General features: G+C 44.3%; 1 protein-coding gene across 1 annotated transcript in view; it reads left to right on the forward strand.

The window, feature by feature from the left end:
• Nucleotides 1-17,586, forward strand: part of QSOX2 (quiescin sulfhydryl oxidase 2) — a 29,562-nt gene extending 11,976 nt beyond the window's left edge. Inside the window, exons 7-12 of the mRNA XM_075259508.1 lie at nt 1,131-1,274; nt 2,006-2,135; nt 6,857-6,979; nt 7,221-7,371; nt 14,354-14,542; nt 16,866-17,586. Coding sequence (XP_075115609.1) covers nt 1,131-1,274; nt 2,006-2,135; nt 6,857-6,979; nt 7,221-7,371; nt 14,354-14,542; nt 16,866-17,380 — 1,252 coding nt within the window. The 3' untranslated portion in view covers nt 17,381-17,586. The remainder of the gene's footprint in view (nt 1-1,130; nt 1,275-2,005; nt 2,136-6,856; nt 6,980-7,220; nt 7,372-14,353; nt 14,543-16,865) is intronic.
• The last annotated feature ends 1,191 nt before the right edge of the window (nt 17,587-18,777 follow it).

The raw sequence follows: 18,777 nt of genomic DNA on the forward strand, positions 1-18,777 counted from the left end.
GCTAGAAAGAGGGTCTTGAGCCCTCCATTCCTCCCCATTGCTACATTAGTTGCTAGGCCTTATACCCTGGTGGCCACTACAGATCAGACCTGCCACCTATGGCATGATAAATAGCAGCTGGAATTTGTAAATGGTGTCTGAGCCCCCCTGGGCTCCCCCTATGACTATCAGTGCTCCCTGGTGACCCTGAACCATTCATCAGTTTGATAGGCCATATACATATTTTACCCTTTGTCGTCTGTGTGGGTGTCTTACTTACTGAAGAAACCAATGAATATTTATACAGGGGGGTGCAGGGCAGATGTGACATCTCTGTTTAGTCTGTGCGCCTCCTCTGGATGGGGTCCAGCAGATACCTATGTATATACATTATAAGAGCTTTTACTATAATATTTAGTATTAGTATTCTTGTTTTGTTTTTTATTTTCTATAAAACTGTAAATCATCATTAATGGGGTTTTCCAGTTTTAGGGTAATAAACCATAAATAATAAAGAGTTCTACATGAAGATAAAGATAAAACTCGCCACTACAAATCCTTTACCGGAAGCCATACACTGTCTCGGAGCAGCCGGTCTGCAGGGGTCTTGGGTCTTGGACTCTGGCAGACCTATCCTAAGAATATGCCATCAATAGTAGAAACTGGATGACTCCTTTAATAAAATATTTTTGTGGCTGATCAGTGCTGTTCTTTGGGTACATTTAGACTTAGCAGTAAAGTACTTTTTACACACAGCAAATAACTCTGATATTTACTGGCATATTTGACACAGCCGCCATTGTGATTTTTTTTTATAGAAATGGCTCCCGTTCACAGATCTAGGACGTTTTGGCTGAATGACAGCTATTCCTCCTGTTCTCCCCCTCAGTTAGGCATACATGTGTTATTAGGGGAGAGGGGAGTAGGTCTCTGGTTGCGGTTTATCTGAAAGCAAAGAATTGTGCATGTTCAGTTTGTCCAATCTTTCCTCCCCCTCAGGGGGACATTTGGGAGACCCCTCCATATACATTCCCTTGTAGCATATTCCTTACAGAATCCACAGCTTTGCCTAATGTGTACAGAGTCTAGACCTGTAACTGAAGTCCGATGTCTCCATAATTCATTGCGTGGTTTTTCTCGCCCCTGTACAGAGTGAAGCCGCTGCGCTCCGTCTTCTCCTCTCATCTAAAGTCTTTGCCTGGTGTGAGGAAGAAAGCCGGAGCTCATTCCGCACTCCCCGAGAAACTCCCTGCAGAAGACAAAGAGAAGGAAGTGGCCTGGAAAGACTATGACGAGTAAGGAGACCCCCGAGTATGGACAGTCTAATTATGACTTTTACCAGTTGAAGTCACTACATCAGAATACGTTGAGAATTAAAGGGATTTCCCAGCCCCATTAGTGGTTTTTATACTGTCTGTATTGTCAAATTGTACAGTGCTGCGGAATATGTTGGCGTTATATAACTAAAATGCATTATTATACTGATGACAGGACAGATCATCTCTAATGTGATTGGTGGATGTCTGACGACCTGGACCCCTCACTGATCAGATGATCCGGCTGCCTCCAGGCACTGAAAAATACTGCAGTGGACAGTTCTGCTTCTATTCATGTAGTAGTCACAAAGCTGCAGTACCCGACACCAACACTATACAGTAGACGGAGCTGCAACTCTGTACCTACTACTTAAATTCTCTTCTGGCCTCATCCACAGCAGTAGTTTCTGGTGCCCACAGGCAGCCGATCAGCTGACTGGTGTGGGGTCTGTTCATCTGACACTCACCAATCGTATACTGATGATCTGTCCCACACTATGGTCATCGGAAGTAAGTTAAGCGTTCTATTCCAAAACAGCACCCACCCTTAATAGGTTGTGCCTGGTATTACAGCTTCAATGGGACGGAGCTGCAGTACCAGACAAAGCCCATAGATAAGTATGGTGCTGTATCTTTGCTGGGGGGTGGGGAAGATCTGTTGTCATATATAATGTTTGTTTTTTTTTATTTTTTTATTTCTTGTACTACAGGTCCAAGTTGTATACTGCAGACCTGGAGTCTGCCTTACATTATCTCCTCCGTGTGGAGCTTGCCACGCACCAGACTTTAGAAGGAGAGAAGCTGAAAACCTTCAAGGATTTTATTACCCTCCTGTACAAGGTCAGTCTGTCTCCTAGCACCAGTACGGATTCATATGTGATGCTAGTTCTTCTCCGATATGCTGACAACTGAATGTGGACAATGGTGACATTGGTCTTGCGGTGCAGCTCCATCCTATGTAAAGTCAATGTTGCTGAGCTGCAGTACCACACATAACAGGTGTGGCGCTGTGTTTAGAAGACGGCCATGGGGTTTTTTGTAACTCTGTACACCCTTGTTTTAGTTGCTGGAGCTAAGCACTAATTTTTACACCTAATCCCCAGTATCTTGCCATTCCTGGTTAAGATGATGAAAGCGGCACCTTCTTCGCTGCTGTATTTGAGCTACTCAGATGGATTGCGCCAGCTATAACATGGGTATATCGGATTACATACCCCGCTGTCGCTGTGCAGGAATTATATCTGTGTAATACAGATGTGAGATTACCAGGCAGACAAACAACCATGAAACATAATCTGAGCGACACAAGGATACAATGGTATCTTCCATTAGGGAAATTGTCATTGTCCATCCTGGTTGCCACATTAGACATTGTACTTTATAAATAAAACTGTGTGGGATTACCCAGGAATCTAGTCGTAACCCTCAGGGCTGCGTGGAGATGTACATTTCATTTACAGTAAAATCTATAGCACCTTTTTGATATTTTCCTTCTGGACATCGAAATAGTTAAATAATATGGTTTTGTAAAGAATTTCATTAAAAAAAATTCCTTGTTTTTGGGTCTTGCAGACCTATGTGTTTCCATGGTAACAGATGGCAAACAAACCCTTTATCATCTGAATCAGATTGTACAATCTAAGGGAGCGTTCACACTACCGTCGGTGTCCGACATGTAGTGTCCGCTCCTAGTGTCCGCTCAAAATCTGTCACGGACACTAGGAGCGGACACTAGCTGTGTCCGTGACACCTGTCATTCACTTGAATGGGCATCGGGTGCGTTCTTTTGCACTCCGTGCCCGTCCTTCCCTGTCCGCAAGAGAAGATGTCCGACTTCTCAAGCGGACAGAAGAACCCTGCATGCAGGGTTTTTCTGTCCGCTTGAGAAGTCTGACATCTTCTCTTGCAGACAGGGAAGGACGGGCACGGAGTGCAAAAGAACGCACCCGATGCCCATTCAAGTGAATGACAGGTGTCACGGACACAGCTAGTGTCCGCTCCTAGTGTCCGTGACAGATTTTGAGCGGACACTACATGTCGGACACCGACGGTAGTGTGAACGCCCCCTAATTCTTTTTTTCCTTTATCTCTTCCCAAGCTTAAAGGGGTTGCCCAGGATATTTTGTGTATGTTTTTTTTGTTTTTTCACCTTTCCCAGCCTCCTACCACAATACTAAAATATTCTGGACCTCCCCTTTAACATACATTCAACAGGCTACTAAGAAGTTTGACTACAGGATTAGGTTTGTAGTCTGTTGCCATGGAGACTCATAGAAGCTGTATAAGTCAAGATTTAGTGCACACTGGCTTAGCAGTTTTCATAATGCCCATGAAAGTGGATGCAAAGTGCCACATGTACTGCCACCTCTCTACTCCTTCTCGGCCCATGGCCTCCATAGTGGGACAGGGGTGCAGATCGCACAGGTAAGACTTGTATAGCCTGTTGATATACCACAATTGTCTAAGATGGGACTACCCCTTTAAAAATATTAGGCTGGGTTCTCATAGAACGGGTCAGCTACAGATTAGGAAACACCAAAAACGGTAATAACCCAGATGACGGTGTACCAAAAACACTTGTCCCCCCCCACCCCTTGCATTTCAGCACATGGCAAGGTTCATGTGGATAGAATTGTGCCCAATTCTTGTACATAAAGCATGTTATGTAATATATGTGGTACACTTCTAGCCTTATTCACATCACCTTGGCACCATCTCTTCCCTGTCATTTTTTCTTTATTATGGTGTATGAGAGCATTGCTTAAAGGGAATGTCACCAGAATTGTTAAACAAAGGAAAGGAAATAAAACAGAAAAAAAAGTAATAGATTTTACTAGGAGGTTTTAACCCTTAGGCGCACCAGGACGTACAGTTACATCCTGGTGCACTGAAAAAACATGGTGGCCGCTCTGAAACAGAGCAGGGACCTTGCAGTATTTAACCACTCAGATGCTGTGGTCAAATGCGACCACAGCATCTGAGTGGATACTTTCACTTTCTGTTTCCTTGTATGTAATGGGACTGGCCCCCTTACCCCCGTCACGTGATCTCGGGGGTGTCTCGTTACCATGGCAGCCTGAAGCCTTCTGAAGGTAGGTTGGTAGTATTGTAACTACTGAAGCCTGCCCGCAGCAGGCTTCAATAGTTACATAGGAAATCTGCCGCAGACTGCAAGACAGTGGTATTTCAGTCTATTGCACAGGTGATCTAAACATGACATGTTGAAGCCCCCTAGGGGGAGCTTAAAAAAAAAAAGTAAAATATCTAAAAGTTTAAATCACCCCGTTTCCTTAGATAACATATAAATAAATAAACAAACACATTAGGCATTCCCAAGTCTGAAAACACCCAAACTATTAAAATATGAAAAAATAAATAAATTTGTCCCATACTGTAAACGGCATAGAGGGAAAAAGAATCAAAATGGTAGATTTGGTGGTTTTTTTGCCCAAATTACCTCCCTAAAAAAAATGGAATAAAACGTATTTCAGAACAGACTCCTGACACAGCTCTGCACACTGAAATATAAAAAAAAGGTTACAGGGGTCAGAATATGGTGATTCAAATAATTTATTTTTCTTCAAAATTTAGAATTTTTGTAAAGTTATTAAAACATGAAAAAAAGTATATAAATTTGGTATCACAGTGATCGTACCGCCCTGCAGAATAAAGCTAACATAGCATTTTTACCGCAGAGTGGAAGCCATAGAAACAAAACCCATAAGAAAACAGCAGCACTGCGTTTGTATCTCAATTCCACCTCATTCTGAATTTTTTTTCCACATCCCGGTACATTGTCTTAAATAATAAATGGTACCTTTTCGAAGTACAATTTGTCACGCAAAAATCAAGCCCTCATTCGATTACATAGACAGAAAAATGAGAAAGTTATGGCTTTTGGAATGTAGAGAGTAAAAAAACTAAAACACTAAAATGAAAAATGTCTGTGTCACCTAAGGGTTAATAAACTAAAAAATTGGCGACTCCTTCCTTTTATGTAACGACTCCATAATACGTTGTAGCCAATGAGTCGGTCCCAGGGTGGGGAGTTTCCTTAGGATCTGTCAGCAGACTATGATGGCAGTCTGTAGTCTTCTGATGGGTAGCCTGTGATAGTACAGTAGGGCACTTCTGTCGCAGCGTGTCTTCCCCATCGCTTTGTTTTGTACTTGTGCCATGTGGGTGTCAGTAAGTTGGCGCTCCCCTCCGTGTTAATAGGATCTGGTTACATCTGTTGCCAGGAGGGCTGAGCATTGTCTGGACTGTTGCTTAGTGTCTGTACGCCTGGCTGAGCGCTCTGCTCCTGCCGGATCTTCGCCCAATGGGGCAGCGAGGTCTAAAATCTGTGTCTGTCCTGATTCCTTGAAGAAAGTGTAGTGCTAATCTGCCTGTCACATTATCCGCCCTCCGGCTCCGCGCTCTAATGCTTTCAGCAGATAAGTCTCCGTGGCCTCATTTAGTTGATCAAAATTTTACACCATAAAGAGTAAGGTCCTGATATGCGTCTGCCAGAAGGCCGGCCGGACATGTATACTGCGCCAAAGAACAACTGGTTGTAGGAGGTGAAGAAAAATAAATAAAAACAGCGCCACCTGTGTTTATGGGCTGTTTGTGGTATTGCAGTGTTACACTACTAAAGTAAAACAATTCCATAGAATGCTGCAATAATGTAGGTTAACCCTTGCCACCGTTCAGGCAATGCTAACCACATGATTACAGCAGGCTGTCTAAGAGGAGTATGCAGATCAGCGTCAAGTGTGTGCCTTTAAACAATGCCCCTCCCCCTAGAAGTAAGGTTACTGCAATGGTGTCATTTAAAGGGGTTGTCCAGGACTAGGATATTAAGCTTCCACTTCAATACAAAGTACAGCCACTATACAATGTATGGCGCTGTGCATGGTAAGTAGTGAATAGGCCACAGCAATCAATATCATACATCCAGACAACAACCCCTTTAAGTAGGGCACTGATGCCTTCATTTAGAGAGGACTTATTCGTGACAGATCCGATGACTCCAAGGCAAGTTTTGGACGACAGTGAGCATTAGTATTCAACTTAATGTTACCCCCAACGGCATTCTATCAGGGGAGGAGTCCCAGAAAACAGTCAAACTTTTCTCCAGGGACCTACAGCAAGGAAACCCTTGTGATAAATTGTAATCTGAGCAGGAAATAGATAGGATGTGTTTAGTGTTCCTGCAGCACAACCAAAGGAGAAAGTAAGCATTACACTGTATCCATGTATATCAATGGGCTGTCTGTGTAATGTAGGACAGGACAGGTCCTCCAGAGTCAGAGACACTCTTTGTAACAATGCTTCACTCATGCAGTAAGTAGTTTTTCTTTAATAACAGCAATGCACACGACCGAGTGCGCAGGCCGATGCTCCTCCATAGAGGTAAGTACATCACTGAGTGTCATCTGAGTGCATTGTGCTGCAGACTCAGCCCCACATTGGTCAGTTCACTCGGTCATGTGTCATGGGGCCTTATTCCTTCCTGTCCTGTGAAGTTCTATGTTCTTGAATTTGTCTTTTTAATGACTGTTCAATATTTTATCCAGTTGTTCCCAGGGCGCCCCCATGTGGTCAAACTTCTGGAAACACTGCAGGAGTGGCTTGTCAGTATGCCGCTAGACAAGATCCCTTATGACGCCATCCTGGACCTGGTCAACAACAAAATGCGGGTGAGTTCATGATCAGATTGACTAGAGATCTCTGTGATATTGGTTCATTCCGTACAATATGAAGGGTCGGACTCTCTCTTCAGTACATCACTAATAATGAGGATCGGACAGTAATCCAGAACCTAATGGATCACATGAATTCTGGATTAAAGGGATTTTACTGTTAGCCATCAGGATATAGGAGGGGTCTGGCACAGACTGGTTGCAGGTTTTCATGTAATGTCACCATGTTGTCTTCTAGATCTCTGGAATCTACCTCACAAACCACGTGGAGTGGGTAGGCTGCCAGGGAAGCCGGACACAGCTGAGAGGGTACCCCTGCTCCCTCTGGAAGCTGTTTCACAGTCTCTCAGTACAAGCTGCGCAACAACCAGATGCTCTGGCAAACACTGGTAAGTGGACGGCCTTTAATATTGAAAGGGGTACTCTGGGGAGAGTTTCTGTACTTACCTGAGTTCTATTGCAATTGAACCTTCTGGTCTCATTCTTACCCTGGGTCACATGATCTGAACCAATACCTGGACCCAAGTTGCTCCACCACCTGGGGCTGCTTTGCTATTATAATAATGTATTCAGCAAGCCCCCGTCGTACATAGCAGAAGGGTGGAGCAGAGCACTTGACCCAGGAGTGGAACCAGCCCAGTATCCTGTGGTTCATCTGTCATAGAACCTGGAGGGAAGTAAATATACAAATCCTCCCTGGAAAGCCCCTTTAAGTAAATTATTTAAAGAGGACTCTTCATGTCCTCATACATATGCGGTTTAATATACCACTGGATAGCTGATAGTGCACTGTTGGCTTTCTTGTTATGTTCCCCAGGTCTGGAGATATTGGTGCCGTTAGATTCAGCACCAATTTCTGCCCACTGTCAGAAGGCCATTCCTGACAGTCTAGCTAGGATGTGAGGAACGCCTCCACCAACAGTACTTATCCATAGCTCTGTACTGTCAGAGGGGGCGTTCCTTACCGCCCAGCAATCGGAGAAGGAAAAGGAAACGTTGTGTATTTAGTGATCTTGCCTGAACAAACCTCCAGTTTAGTGGAGTTACAGCCAGATACACTGATACAAGAAAGAGCTATGTAGAATACTGTACCGAGCCCTGCAGCTGTGTGTTTGACTCAGAGCAGATGTGGCGTTAAGGCCATTGGACCCGCCCATTTCAGGTAGTTCTACTGACAATTTAAAGGGGTTGTCCGGGGAGCAGGGACTGACCTGGTCCCGGGGATTGCTGATGGTGAACCCACTGGTTCTGGTGACTTCACAATCCGTGGTTCATGTGATTCCTGATCTCGCAGGTAATTTACCTGTGAGTGCGGGGGTGACACACAGTATGCTGATTCAGATCACATGACCCGGGGATGTGAGTCCCTGAAAACTACCACTACTAATCCTCACTGAATAACACCTTGCGGTGTCACCACTTTCTTGATGGTAGTTATTGGATTTCTAATGACTTAATCCTTTTCCTATGGAGGATAAATGCTCTGTCTGAAGTGTCTGCCACTGACTAGTTCCCTTCTCTCTGTGCCCATTCAGCCAAGCATGCATGTGTATGGGAAGATCAGGATGAATAGCTGTGAGCCAGTTTGAGCTCTTTGTTTATCCATCTTTATCTAATACCAGTGGCCACAGGAAGGTGAGCGGAGTCCTTCTAACCTTCCATAGAGTATCCCGCTACAGCCAGGAGCTGCCATGAATCACCAGCACTAAGAGACCACTACCCCGCTAATGTACGGCCCTGTCAGCGAGCGCCGGCCGCTCTCATTATTTGATTTTTAGAAATACTGTTATTCATTGATTACACAGAAAGCCATTAAGAGCAACAGGCCGAGGCATTCTTATCGACAGTGCGCTGGCTCCCTGAGTTATGGGGACGCCCTTAAAGGTGCGACCTCTAAAAAATAGCATGTCGATAATTGAATTGATATTGGCTATTGTAGGAGAGGGTCAGGAGAGCGCCACGTCAGGGGGAGCTGATAGATGCCTGCTGTAAAATCCTGAAGATGGCGTCAGTCTGGATTATTGCATCTCTCTGCTCATTCTACTTGTAGTCCTATAAGAGCTGCCCCCCACCCCTTTATAGTCTGAGGACACTTATATGCCATATAATCATTATACAATTGACCCCCAATTATAATAAATACCTTACCTTTATATAGTAAAATTCCAATAATCCAGCGGTGATCCGAAATCCTGATAATCCGGAATGGTAAAAAAATTATGATCCATGCCAGATTATCACATTAATCTGGTATATAATAATAAATGTTCAGGAGATATAGCGAAATCTAATAATCCATATAGTCACACACTACTAGGATGCAGACGTGCCCAAGAGGTCTGTAAATGGGGTTTTCAGGGACAACTGGGACCCCTGCAGATTCAACACCACTTCTGCATCTCCGCTTTTTTAGCAGATGGGCTCTCCCCTGGTAGATCTGAATGACAAACAGCCTGGCACAAGTGTGAACCTAGCCTGGGTCCTCGGTCTGACAAACCCGTTGGCTACTGAACGGTCCTCTTGAAGCTTGTTAGGCCCTGTTCACACCAGACTCCATCAGAGGAAATGTATTTTTGTCGTGGTAGAATGACTGATACATAATGGAAACCAGACAGAAAGAATTATAATAGTCAGTGGGGTCCATTGGGCACTGTAATGTCAGTCCTGTGATGGATTCAGTAAATGGTGGTGTGAACAGGGCCTTTCACTTTGACAATGTTTCATATCAAATCTGCTTGGTAGAGCGGTGCTAACACACAACCATAAGGCTAGGATTACATGACAGAATTTTCAGTAGACTACCCAAAAAAACTCCGCCTCCCATTTATCCTGACCAAAGCTGCCATTGAAGTGAATAGGAGTAGGAAGTCTTTCTGTTGCAGTGTTTCCATAGTGTGTCACACTTAAATCTAAGATATGTACCCAGGCCAAGGGTGGTATTTTATGCCAGGTGATACAGAGTACACGGTAGGCGGAGATGTCATGTATTATTCCATGTCTTGTCCTCACAGGCGTCCGTGCTTGTATTGTATCTGTGAGGTTTGTACTTGGTTGGCAACAAGCCTGAAAGGGTTAAGTCAGTTCCCTATAATCAGATCCGCTACTATTGGCTGTCGCTGTGTGAATCTCGGCGCCGTCCTGTTAGCGGTCTCGCACTTCTCGTCGGCCCCTTCCCAACGCAGCCGAAATCTGCCGAGCGCTCCTTGCGATGAGAGAATTGGGTCACTTTTAGTCTGTGGATTATGTCTTGGGAAGGTTTTCCCCCTCTCCTTATATCTTGCTTTAAATCCCATCGAGTAAAAAGCCTGTCGCCTGCCGCTAATCCTCCCGCCACCAGGTACGGGTTTAATGGTTATTGTCCACTTTACAGATTAGGGTGAAGCAGAATTGCGGTAGTTTGTGAGGAAGGAAAAAAGGAGGATTATACGATGATACATGGCAGATGTCAGCACAAGATCTGGCCGGGGACTTAGCCAAGAAAAAAACAAAATGAGCCATTTTGTCTCTTAACTCCTTAACCCTCAGACAGTGGCTGGTGCTGGTGGGTAATGGCTGCAGTGACAGGCGGCATTACTGCTGGCTCATGTAAGGTCAGGGGTTCGTCTAGCCCCAGAAGCAACCAATCTGCTTCCAAAAGTTTAGGACCACTTTGCAGAAAAAAAGGGCCTGTTACCCATAGCAAACAGTCGCTTGGCTATTCCCATCATGGGCGATACAGGAATATCTGGTTCTGACCACCACGGTGGAAACATCCAAATGAAGCTGCTCCATAGAGGTGACTGGGAGAAAGTATTGAGTAGCGACATCGGTTGAGTCCGTAACTCCCACCCTGGAGGTCAGGACTTGTAGGCAGCTATTCACATTTCTGTCATGGCAACTAGTGGTCACAGGAAAGGTGATGTCACTCTCATATGTCACTGGGCTACTGACTGGCTACTAAGGTCAGATATGGCGCAGGAAGGCGTGTGCTGGACCAAATAACAGTGATGGACAACAGAGCACCACTTTATAACCCTACCATGACAGTACAGTCGGAGGATTTATGACTTTTATACACCTCCTGTCTGCCATAAAATATCTATATCCCCATGGCTTTTTAAATGTGGAGATGCAAAGAATGGGCCATGTTTGGCCAAGGATAGTCTTGTGGCCCCCACAATAGAGAGTGGTGAATGTAGCCAGCTGACATCTGCCATGTTATGGGCACGTTAAAGGGATATTCTGGCGCATGCAGACTACCAAACCAATTCTATAGGACTGCTGCAGATAGTACACTGCTATTACTGGGCATATATATGGGACCCCATTCTCCTTATTTCTGGGGATACTTCCCCCCAGTAGATGGCAGATCGGAATACCCCTTTATGCTTGCCTGGTACCCCCACTGTTCTAAGAATCAACAGCCCATCCCTGTGACAATTCACCGTTACTCAATATTTCATGACAATCTAATCTGGTTTTTAGCAGGAAAAGATGTTCATTATTTTGCGCTGATGTTCATCTTTTTTTTTTTTTTTTTTTTCTTCTTTTTAAATTACATTTTTTTTCTGGGTTTTGAGTGATTTGGTGATTTAATTTTGATTCTAAAAATTGTTTTGAAGCCTGTCTTAATACTGGCGTCTAATCTGCTGTAATCTTATGAGCCGGCGTCTTATTTATGTGTGACATGATGGAGAGGGGCCGCCGGGGGGCTGTTATTAAACCCTATAGTAATATGCTCTGGTCACACAGGAGGACATATGAGCGCACGGCTGTGATAGAAAGTCTTTCCTCTTTAAGATCAGCAGTCATATTGGATACCACATATTGGATAGCACATATAGCTTAGAGATGGTTCAATAGAGGAACATCTTCCAGATCTTTAAAGGAACACTCCAGACAGAAATGACTGTTATGTCTATGGAGCATGTCACATGTCGCTAAAGAAAGCATGCCGCTCAGGCCCTGCACTAGGTATAACACAGTGTCCATTTTGCCTGGAGTGTTCCTTTTAGGAAATGGCCTCATAACAGTCAGTGTTTGGCTGGACACTGTATAGCTGTGGGCAGTGTTCCAGCAGATGGTATAGCACAATATGGCCGCCACAGTCCCTCATTCATGCCTTCAGCTGGCCATCTCCCTATCTCTCCCATCAAACCTATTTTGTCTCCGTTGAAACCCACACCTCCGTTCTCGAATCCTGATCCTCTCTGTCCGGCTCGGCTTTCCCTCGTCCATTCCTGATAAGACTCAGCAAAACATTACCGCTGCAAGCATGTTAAATATTGATACGAGTAAAGTGGGCAGTGGCAGAGTGCCAAGCCATTAGGTGGAAGACAAGCTGCCCGCTGTATGTGCCAGTGCTGGCCAGTATGGTACAGCGGTGTGGCATTTCACTGTGACACTTCACATCGCAGCTGCTTGCACACACAGAAGACACAACTACCAGCAGAGTTACACCTACAGTAATGGAAGGGTCACTCTTAGCTTTACTAATATTATACCAGTGTTGTTTCTACTCCGTTCACACCCAAAGTTAAAATACTGCACGGCCACCGATCATTCAACCAAATAACCTGACTCTAAACCAGGGATCCTCAAACTTTTTAAAAGGTGGGCCAGGTCACTGTCCCTCGGACCATTGGAGGGCCGGAATATAGTTTAAAGGTATTCTACCATTAAAATCACATTTTTTTTTCTCGATAACACATAGGAATAGCCTTAGGAAAGCCTCTTCTTCTCTTACCTTTCGATTTCTTCTTTGCCCCGCCGTTTGGTTAAAATTCTGTTTTCTGTCGGTATGCAAATGAGTTATCTTGCAGCACTGGGGGCATCCCCAATACTGCGAGAGAACTCTCCATCGCCGCCTCAAACTTCTTCTGGAACGTCGTCTTTATGCGTCTTCTTCTGGTGCAGGCAGAGCCGACTGAGCATGCCCACAGGCCACAAGAAAATGGCCGCTTACTTACTGTGCAAGCGGCCATTTTTCTTGAGGCCGCGGGCATGTGCAGTCGGCTCTGAGCGAGGCCCAAGGCGTACAAGTTTCACCGCCTGCACTGGAAGAAGACGCATGAAGATGACGTTCCAGAAGAAGATAGAGGTGGCGCTGGAGAGTTCTCTCGCAGCATTGGGGACGCTCCCAGTGCTGCAAGAGAACTCATTTGCATACCGACAGAAAACTGAATTTTAACTGAACGGTGGTGCGGAGAAGAATAGCCTTTCTTAAGGCTATTCTGACGTGTCAACGACAAAAACAGTTTTTAATGGTAGAATCCCTTTAAAACTGACCCAGTGGAATGCACACACCAAACACAAGTGTGAATGCCCCCTGAGGTGTTATTAATCCTACAGTAAGATATTATAATGCTTACTTCAGGGGGCACAGATAGGGTCTGGGATCCAGGAAGTCAGCAGGCACTAAACCAAACTAGTATACATGCGATGTGACAGGAGGACACAGGCGGACACTGGAGGCAGAGCAGGTCGCACAGACATCAGGAGCGGTGCCCTCCAATAGGTGAAGTGAAGCGCGCTACATGGCCTGGACCGAGCTCCCCAGGAGCTTCATTATAAATGCGCGCCTGCCGGTGGTGCCGGCGGGCCGGACAGATGTGCTCGGCGGGCCGTAGTTTGAGGACCCCTGCTCTGAATGGTCATGTTCTCCCATAACGTACTGTACTTGTATTTGTACTTGAATGCAGCTTTAGATGTGAATGGAGAAGACACCAGGTCAGTCAGTATTGATACATGAAAACATAGTATGGGAATTCAAGACTGGAGTTTCTGCTGCCAGTCTTAATCCATTCCTCCACTGACACCTGAACTAGTAAAAGGAACATCTTGCAAGATTGAGAACTACTCCATTGTGTTGGGGTGAGTCTTCCCCAGGCTGCCTTGTACTCCATCCACTTCCAGGTCAAAAAATGGAAAGTAGCGCATTTTTTACGCAAATGACAGTATGCTAAGATATACTATTTTTGTGCCACAGAACGGACATGCTTTTTTTTTTTTTTAAGTTAATTCCCCCAATATATTTACTTTAACATAAATTAAATTATGGGGTGACTCTGGTCTCTAATACAGTTAACCCTTTGAAGTCCAGCTTTGCATCTAGATCCTGCAGTCATCTCAGACTACACAGGGCTTGTTTGTGGTCTGTGACCATGGAGATGCCTAGGCCTACACGGGAGCAGTATACATAAATCGTAAAATACTCTGCACCGTTTACAAACCTTATTTTGGTTCTCAAATGTAAAGTATATCTAACATAGCCCCTGAACCTGCATTTCCTCTTCTCAAGGGTCTGTATAAAATATAGTTACCTAGGGATTGTATTTGAAGATGATTATGGCAGATTCTTGCAGTATTTTCACTCACTCCATTTTCCTTTAGAGTTTGAAGGAGACGCCTTAGCAGTGCTGAAAACCTTGAGACGATATATCAGGGACTTTTTTGGATGTCGAGAATGTGCACAGCACTTTGAAGCCATGGCCAAGGAGTCGGTGGACAGTGTGAAGACAGCGGACGAGGCGGTGCTTTGGCTGTGGAGGAAACACAATGTAGTCAATAAGAGACTGGCCGGTGAGTAGAGACTGGTACAGACAGGACTGCTCATGTAGGCTCTGCTCACTGTGTTGGTCTACATCACAATACACATTAGATACAAACTATCTAGGTTCACACTGGTGTCAGCCTATCTGTTGTAGGACCAGAACAAATGATAGGTGGGCTTCTAAAATAGTGGGGACACATGGAGTCTGATGTATCCCATTGACTATAATGGGGACTGGTAAGTGGCTGTTGTGTAATATGTCCATTATGCAGGATTTTGTTGTCAGCCGATTTCAGACAGACATTGCGACAAACTCCAGCACAGCTGATAACACAGCCATAGACTGGAGTATCGGAGCCCCTCTCAGAAGAGGCCGTGTGTATGAAGCCCAACACTTGTTCCATTAGGGCTCCCCCTACTGTCCAGATACCAAGAAAGTTCCAGACTAAAATAATTAGTAGTCGTTGCTTTATTTCTTACATTGGCCATGAGGGGTTCACCTGCTGTATCTGTGTCACATGCTGACATGGCTGGAGCAGGAAAACCTATCCGTAAAGAAGTTGTCACCACCTCCGACATGAAATTGTGTTTCCAAATCTGGAGCATCTTCTCTGAAACGTCCCATTCCACCTGGAAGTTTCAGTCTGAAACTGCCCGTTTGAAAAGTTAACGCCCAGTTGTCTGTTTACTCCTATTTCCAGGAAGAATGATAGGAGCCACACAAAGTAAGTGGAGTTCTTGGGAAAAGTTGCTCCAGTTTTATCCATGCTTCTGTTATAGAAGAGTCAGAGGAATTGGCAACAACAATGGGCGGGGCATTGTGATATTACACAGATAGCTGGATAGAGATGGGGAGGGGGGTGTAGTACACATATGGTTAGTAGTGAGAGGAAAGGTGACTGTATGGGCTCCATAGGGCACAGATAACTAGCCAGTGGAGACTGTACCCTATATAGCTGCACAGTGTGAATTTTGGCTTGTATGAAAAGATGTCGGCATCAAGGCAGGACATGTTACAATGACACAGAACGTGTGTGTGTGTAATATATATGAAGAGCTCAACGGAAAAATGGCCTAAGTCCAAAAATCAATATTGTGAGAAAAACGAAATTTAAAGTTTTAGCCTAAAGCAAACGGGCATTATTGTGGAATATATCTATCCAATGTAATCAGCTAATGAACACCGTTAATCCTAATCATAAATTGTATTATTTATTAAAAAAATTGCAGCTTCATGTATAAATATTATTTATTTAATATTATTAATTAATTACTACTATTATTAAACGATGAAGAATAATAATTGCCTGCCTCCCTTTTCGGCGCTAAATATGTGCAAAAGTCGATTTAGAGCCTTTTAAACAATAAGACAAAGTTTTTACACTAATATAAACAACAGACCGGAAGTCACGATTTCAATGAAAAAATGACCAACGAGAGTGAAGTAAGTAAGTTTGTATTGGACTTAGGCCATTATTCCATTGAATGTAAATTCTTCTGCATTGAAATATATGGACTTAGGTCATTAATCCTAGGTACCTTGTAAACCCAATGTATAGAACGAGGTACAAAGAAGCTTTCTAGGTAATAATTTGAAATATGACAAAATGTGGACTTAGGCCATTTTTCCGTTGAGCTCTTCATATATATATATATATATATATATATATATATATATATATATATATATATATATATATCACACACTGTGCTGCAGTTTCACATTACTTGCCTCTGCCACAATTTAGCACTGCGCCCTCTGCTGGTGGTCAGAAAGTGACATGCTGTGGAATTTTAATGCGTTGAGGTAGGATTGGATGACATGTTAGGTATGGTCACGTCTATGGGACAGATTTTGGTGAATGCCGTCAGTGCCTAGGACCATAGTGGAAGTAGTTAGTAGTGACCTGGTTTTGCCAAACGCTTCCCTAATGTACATTCACACAGCCAGGTTCTCTTCCCATGTTATTTCTGTAGATTGTTTCTGCATTTCTCCAGTAGTGGCGCTGTTGGGGAGTAGATCACTTATCGGCAGGTTGTTTAGTAGGTTACGGCTCTTGGTGGTCTTGGCTTACTTACAGAGAACTCTTCTAACAAAAAAGGGACAGCCCCTTTCTGTGCATCATATTGGGGCACATGGTCATAGTAAAGGACATGAGCCATCCTCATATTATATGGACGACCATTTATCTGATTATTACCCATGCAAGGGGGGCGTCTTCCTGGCCATAGTGTGTCCCGACAATCGGCAGATTGCCCCAGTAGCCATATTCAGAGCTGTAGGAAAACATTACAATTGTGCAATAATTTTGGGCATCCATTTATATCCCTTCTTCACCACTCTCCCTACAGGTGCTCCAAGTGAGGATCCAAAAAGCCCCAAGGTAGAGTGGCCAACGCCTGTCCTGTGCCCCGCCTGTCACGAGGAGATCAACGGGTTGCACAACTGGAATGAGAAGGAAGTACTCACCTTCTTGAAGCGCCACTATGGTGCCAAAGAGATCTCCTTACAGTACGCCGATCCTAACAGTGACCGTCGTGAATCGGAGGACGGAAAGAACGACCACCTTCACACCAAGGATCCCGGAGGAGGCCCCGACTACAGACAAAACAAGCCTCGTGACCAGCCCAGGCCTAACTTCATGAATAGACTAATACAAAAGCCCATGGAGAAGGATAAAATGTCGGAGCATCGGGCAGGTGGCAAGATGTCTGTCAGCTTCCTGGGGCTCGGCTTCTCGAACATAGACATGAGCCTGTGTGTGGTTCTCTACATCACCTCCTCCTTGTTTTTAATGATCATGTATTTCTTTTTCAGAGTCCGGTCGAAGCGATGGAAAATCCGGTATAACCGGCCATATGTATAATTTTATCATTTTTGGGCTTTTTATTTAAATTTTTTTTTTTTTAACACTCCCAAGTGACCATTTTGACTCCCCAGAGTTTTTGTACTAATTGCTTTAATATATGTGTGTCTTATTAGGGACCTATGTACTTCAGCATGTTTCAAGGGGCTGTATGAGATGACAAATAAGGTTGGCCTTATTTTTCACAGAAATAGCACCGCTGTTGGTTGGGTCGGGTACTGCAGTTTAGACCATTCACTTAAATAGGACATAGCTGCATTACCACATAATGTCCATGGACACGAGTGGCGCTGTTTCTGGAGGAGAGACTTTTTTTCTGATCTCATACCGACCCTTAATATACATTTTTAAGCCTTTTGTTCCTTGAAATTGTGCTGCTGCAGAGAAGCCGGTGCTGGATTTACACAAACCTTGGTGTGAAAGCCTTTTTGGTCATTGGTAGAACATATTTTGGGATGAGCCCAACTTAATAGCCAAGGACATTGGTCCATGATCCAAGCATTGGAGCCTCTTCTGCTACTATGGAAGGCCAGGGATGGTCATAGCCATACACTCCTGACCACATTCCATCTGGAAGACCTGCCATGGACACCCAGACTCTTGGACCTGCTGTCATATCTAGGTCTCCTGTCCTTGTCAGGGCAACATTCAATACATCTCCAATTTTGTGCACATTGACATAGAGATAATGGTGAGAGTCACAAATGTATGGGATACTCTCTTAAAGGGCTTTTCCAGAATGTTTAATAGATGAGCAATCTTTAGGATATCTCATCATTTAAAAATCCATGGGGGCCAGACACCCATTGACCCCGCAGTTGGTTGAAGCAGCAGTGATATTTCTTGAGCAATGCATTCACTTCGCAGGCCACGTGATCTCACGTTCATTAGTCACGTGGCCTGATCCTAGTTCAGTACCATACAAGTGAATGGGTCTGAGCTACAATGTACAGCGCTGTGCTTGGTAAGTACTGAAGTGCTCACACATATCCTGCAGCTGTTCAGCCTGTGTCAGACCCCTGCCGATCCTTAATTGATGCCTATGTTAATGTTAGATCATCAATTATTTATTGTGGAAAACCCCTTTAAGGCTAAGGCCCAATGCAACAAATCGCTGTGGAAACACATCACATTTTTCACAGAAACTCTGCAGAGTTCTCTTTTTTTTGCCTCTATTATACCCATACAGAAAATGCTGCGATTTACAAAAACACAAGCATTTCAGTTGCAGGTTTTTTTCTGCAATGTGTGGATGGGATTAGTCAGAATCCCATCCACTTTCCAGATACAGTAATATGCACAACATGGGGCCCCGGCCTTAAAGAGGTTATCTGGGAAAGCCTGCTTTTTTCTTCTTTTTTTTTTTTCTCCTCCCATGAACAGTGCCACTCTTGGCC

The sequence above is a fragment of the Leptodactylus fuscus genome, chromosome 11 (genome assembly GCF_031893055.1).
Source record: "Leptodactylus fuscus isolate aLepFus1 chromosome 11, aLepFus1.hap2, whole genome shotgun sequence".
In the NCBI taxonomy this organism is placed as follows: Eukaryota; Metazoa; Chordata; class Amphibia; order Anura; family Leptodactylidae; genus Leptodactylus; species Leptodactylus fuscus.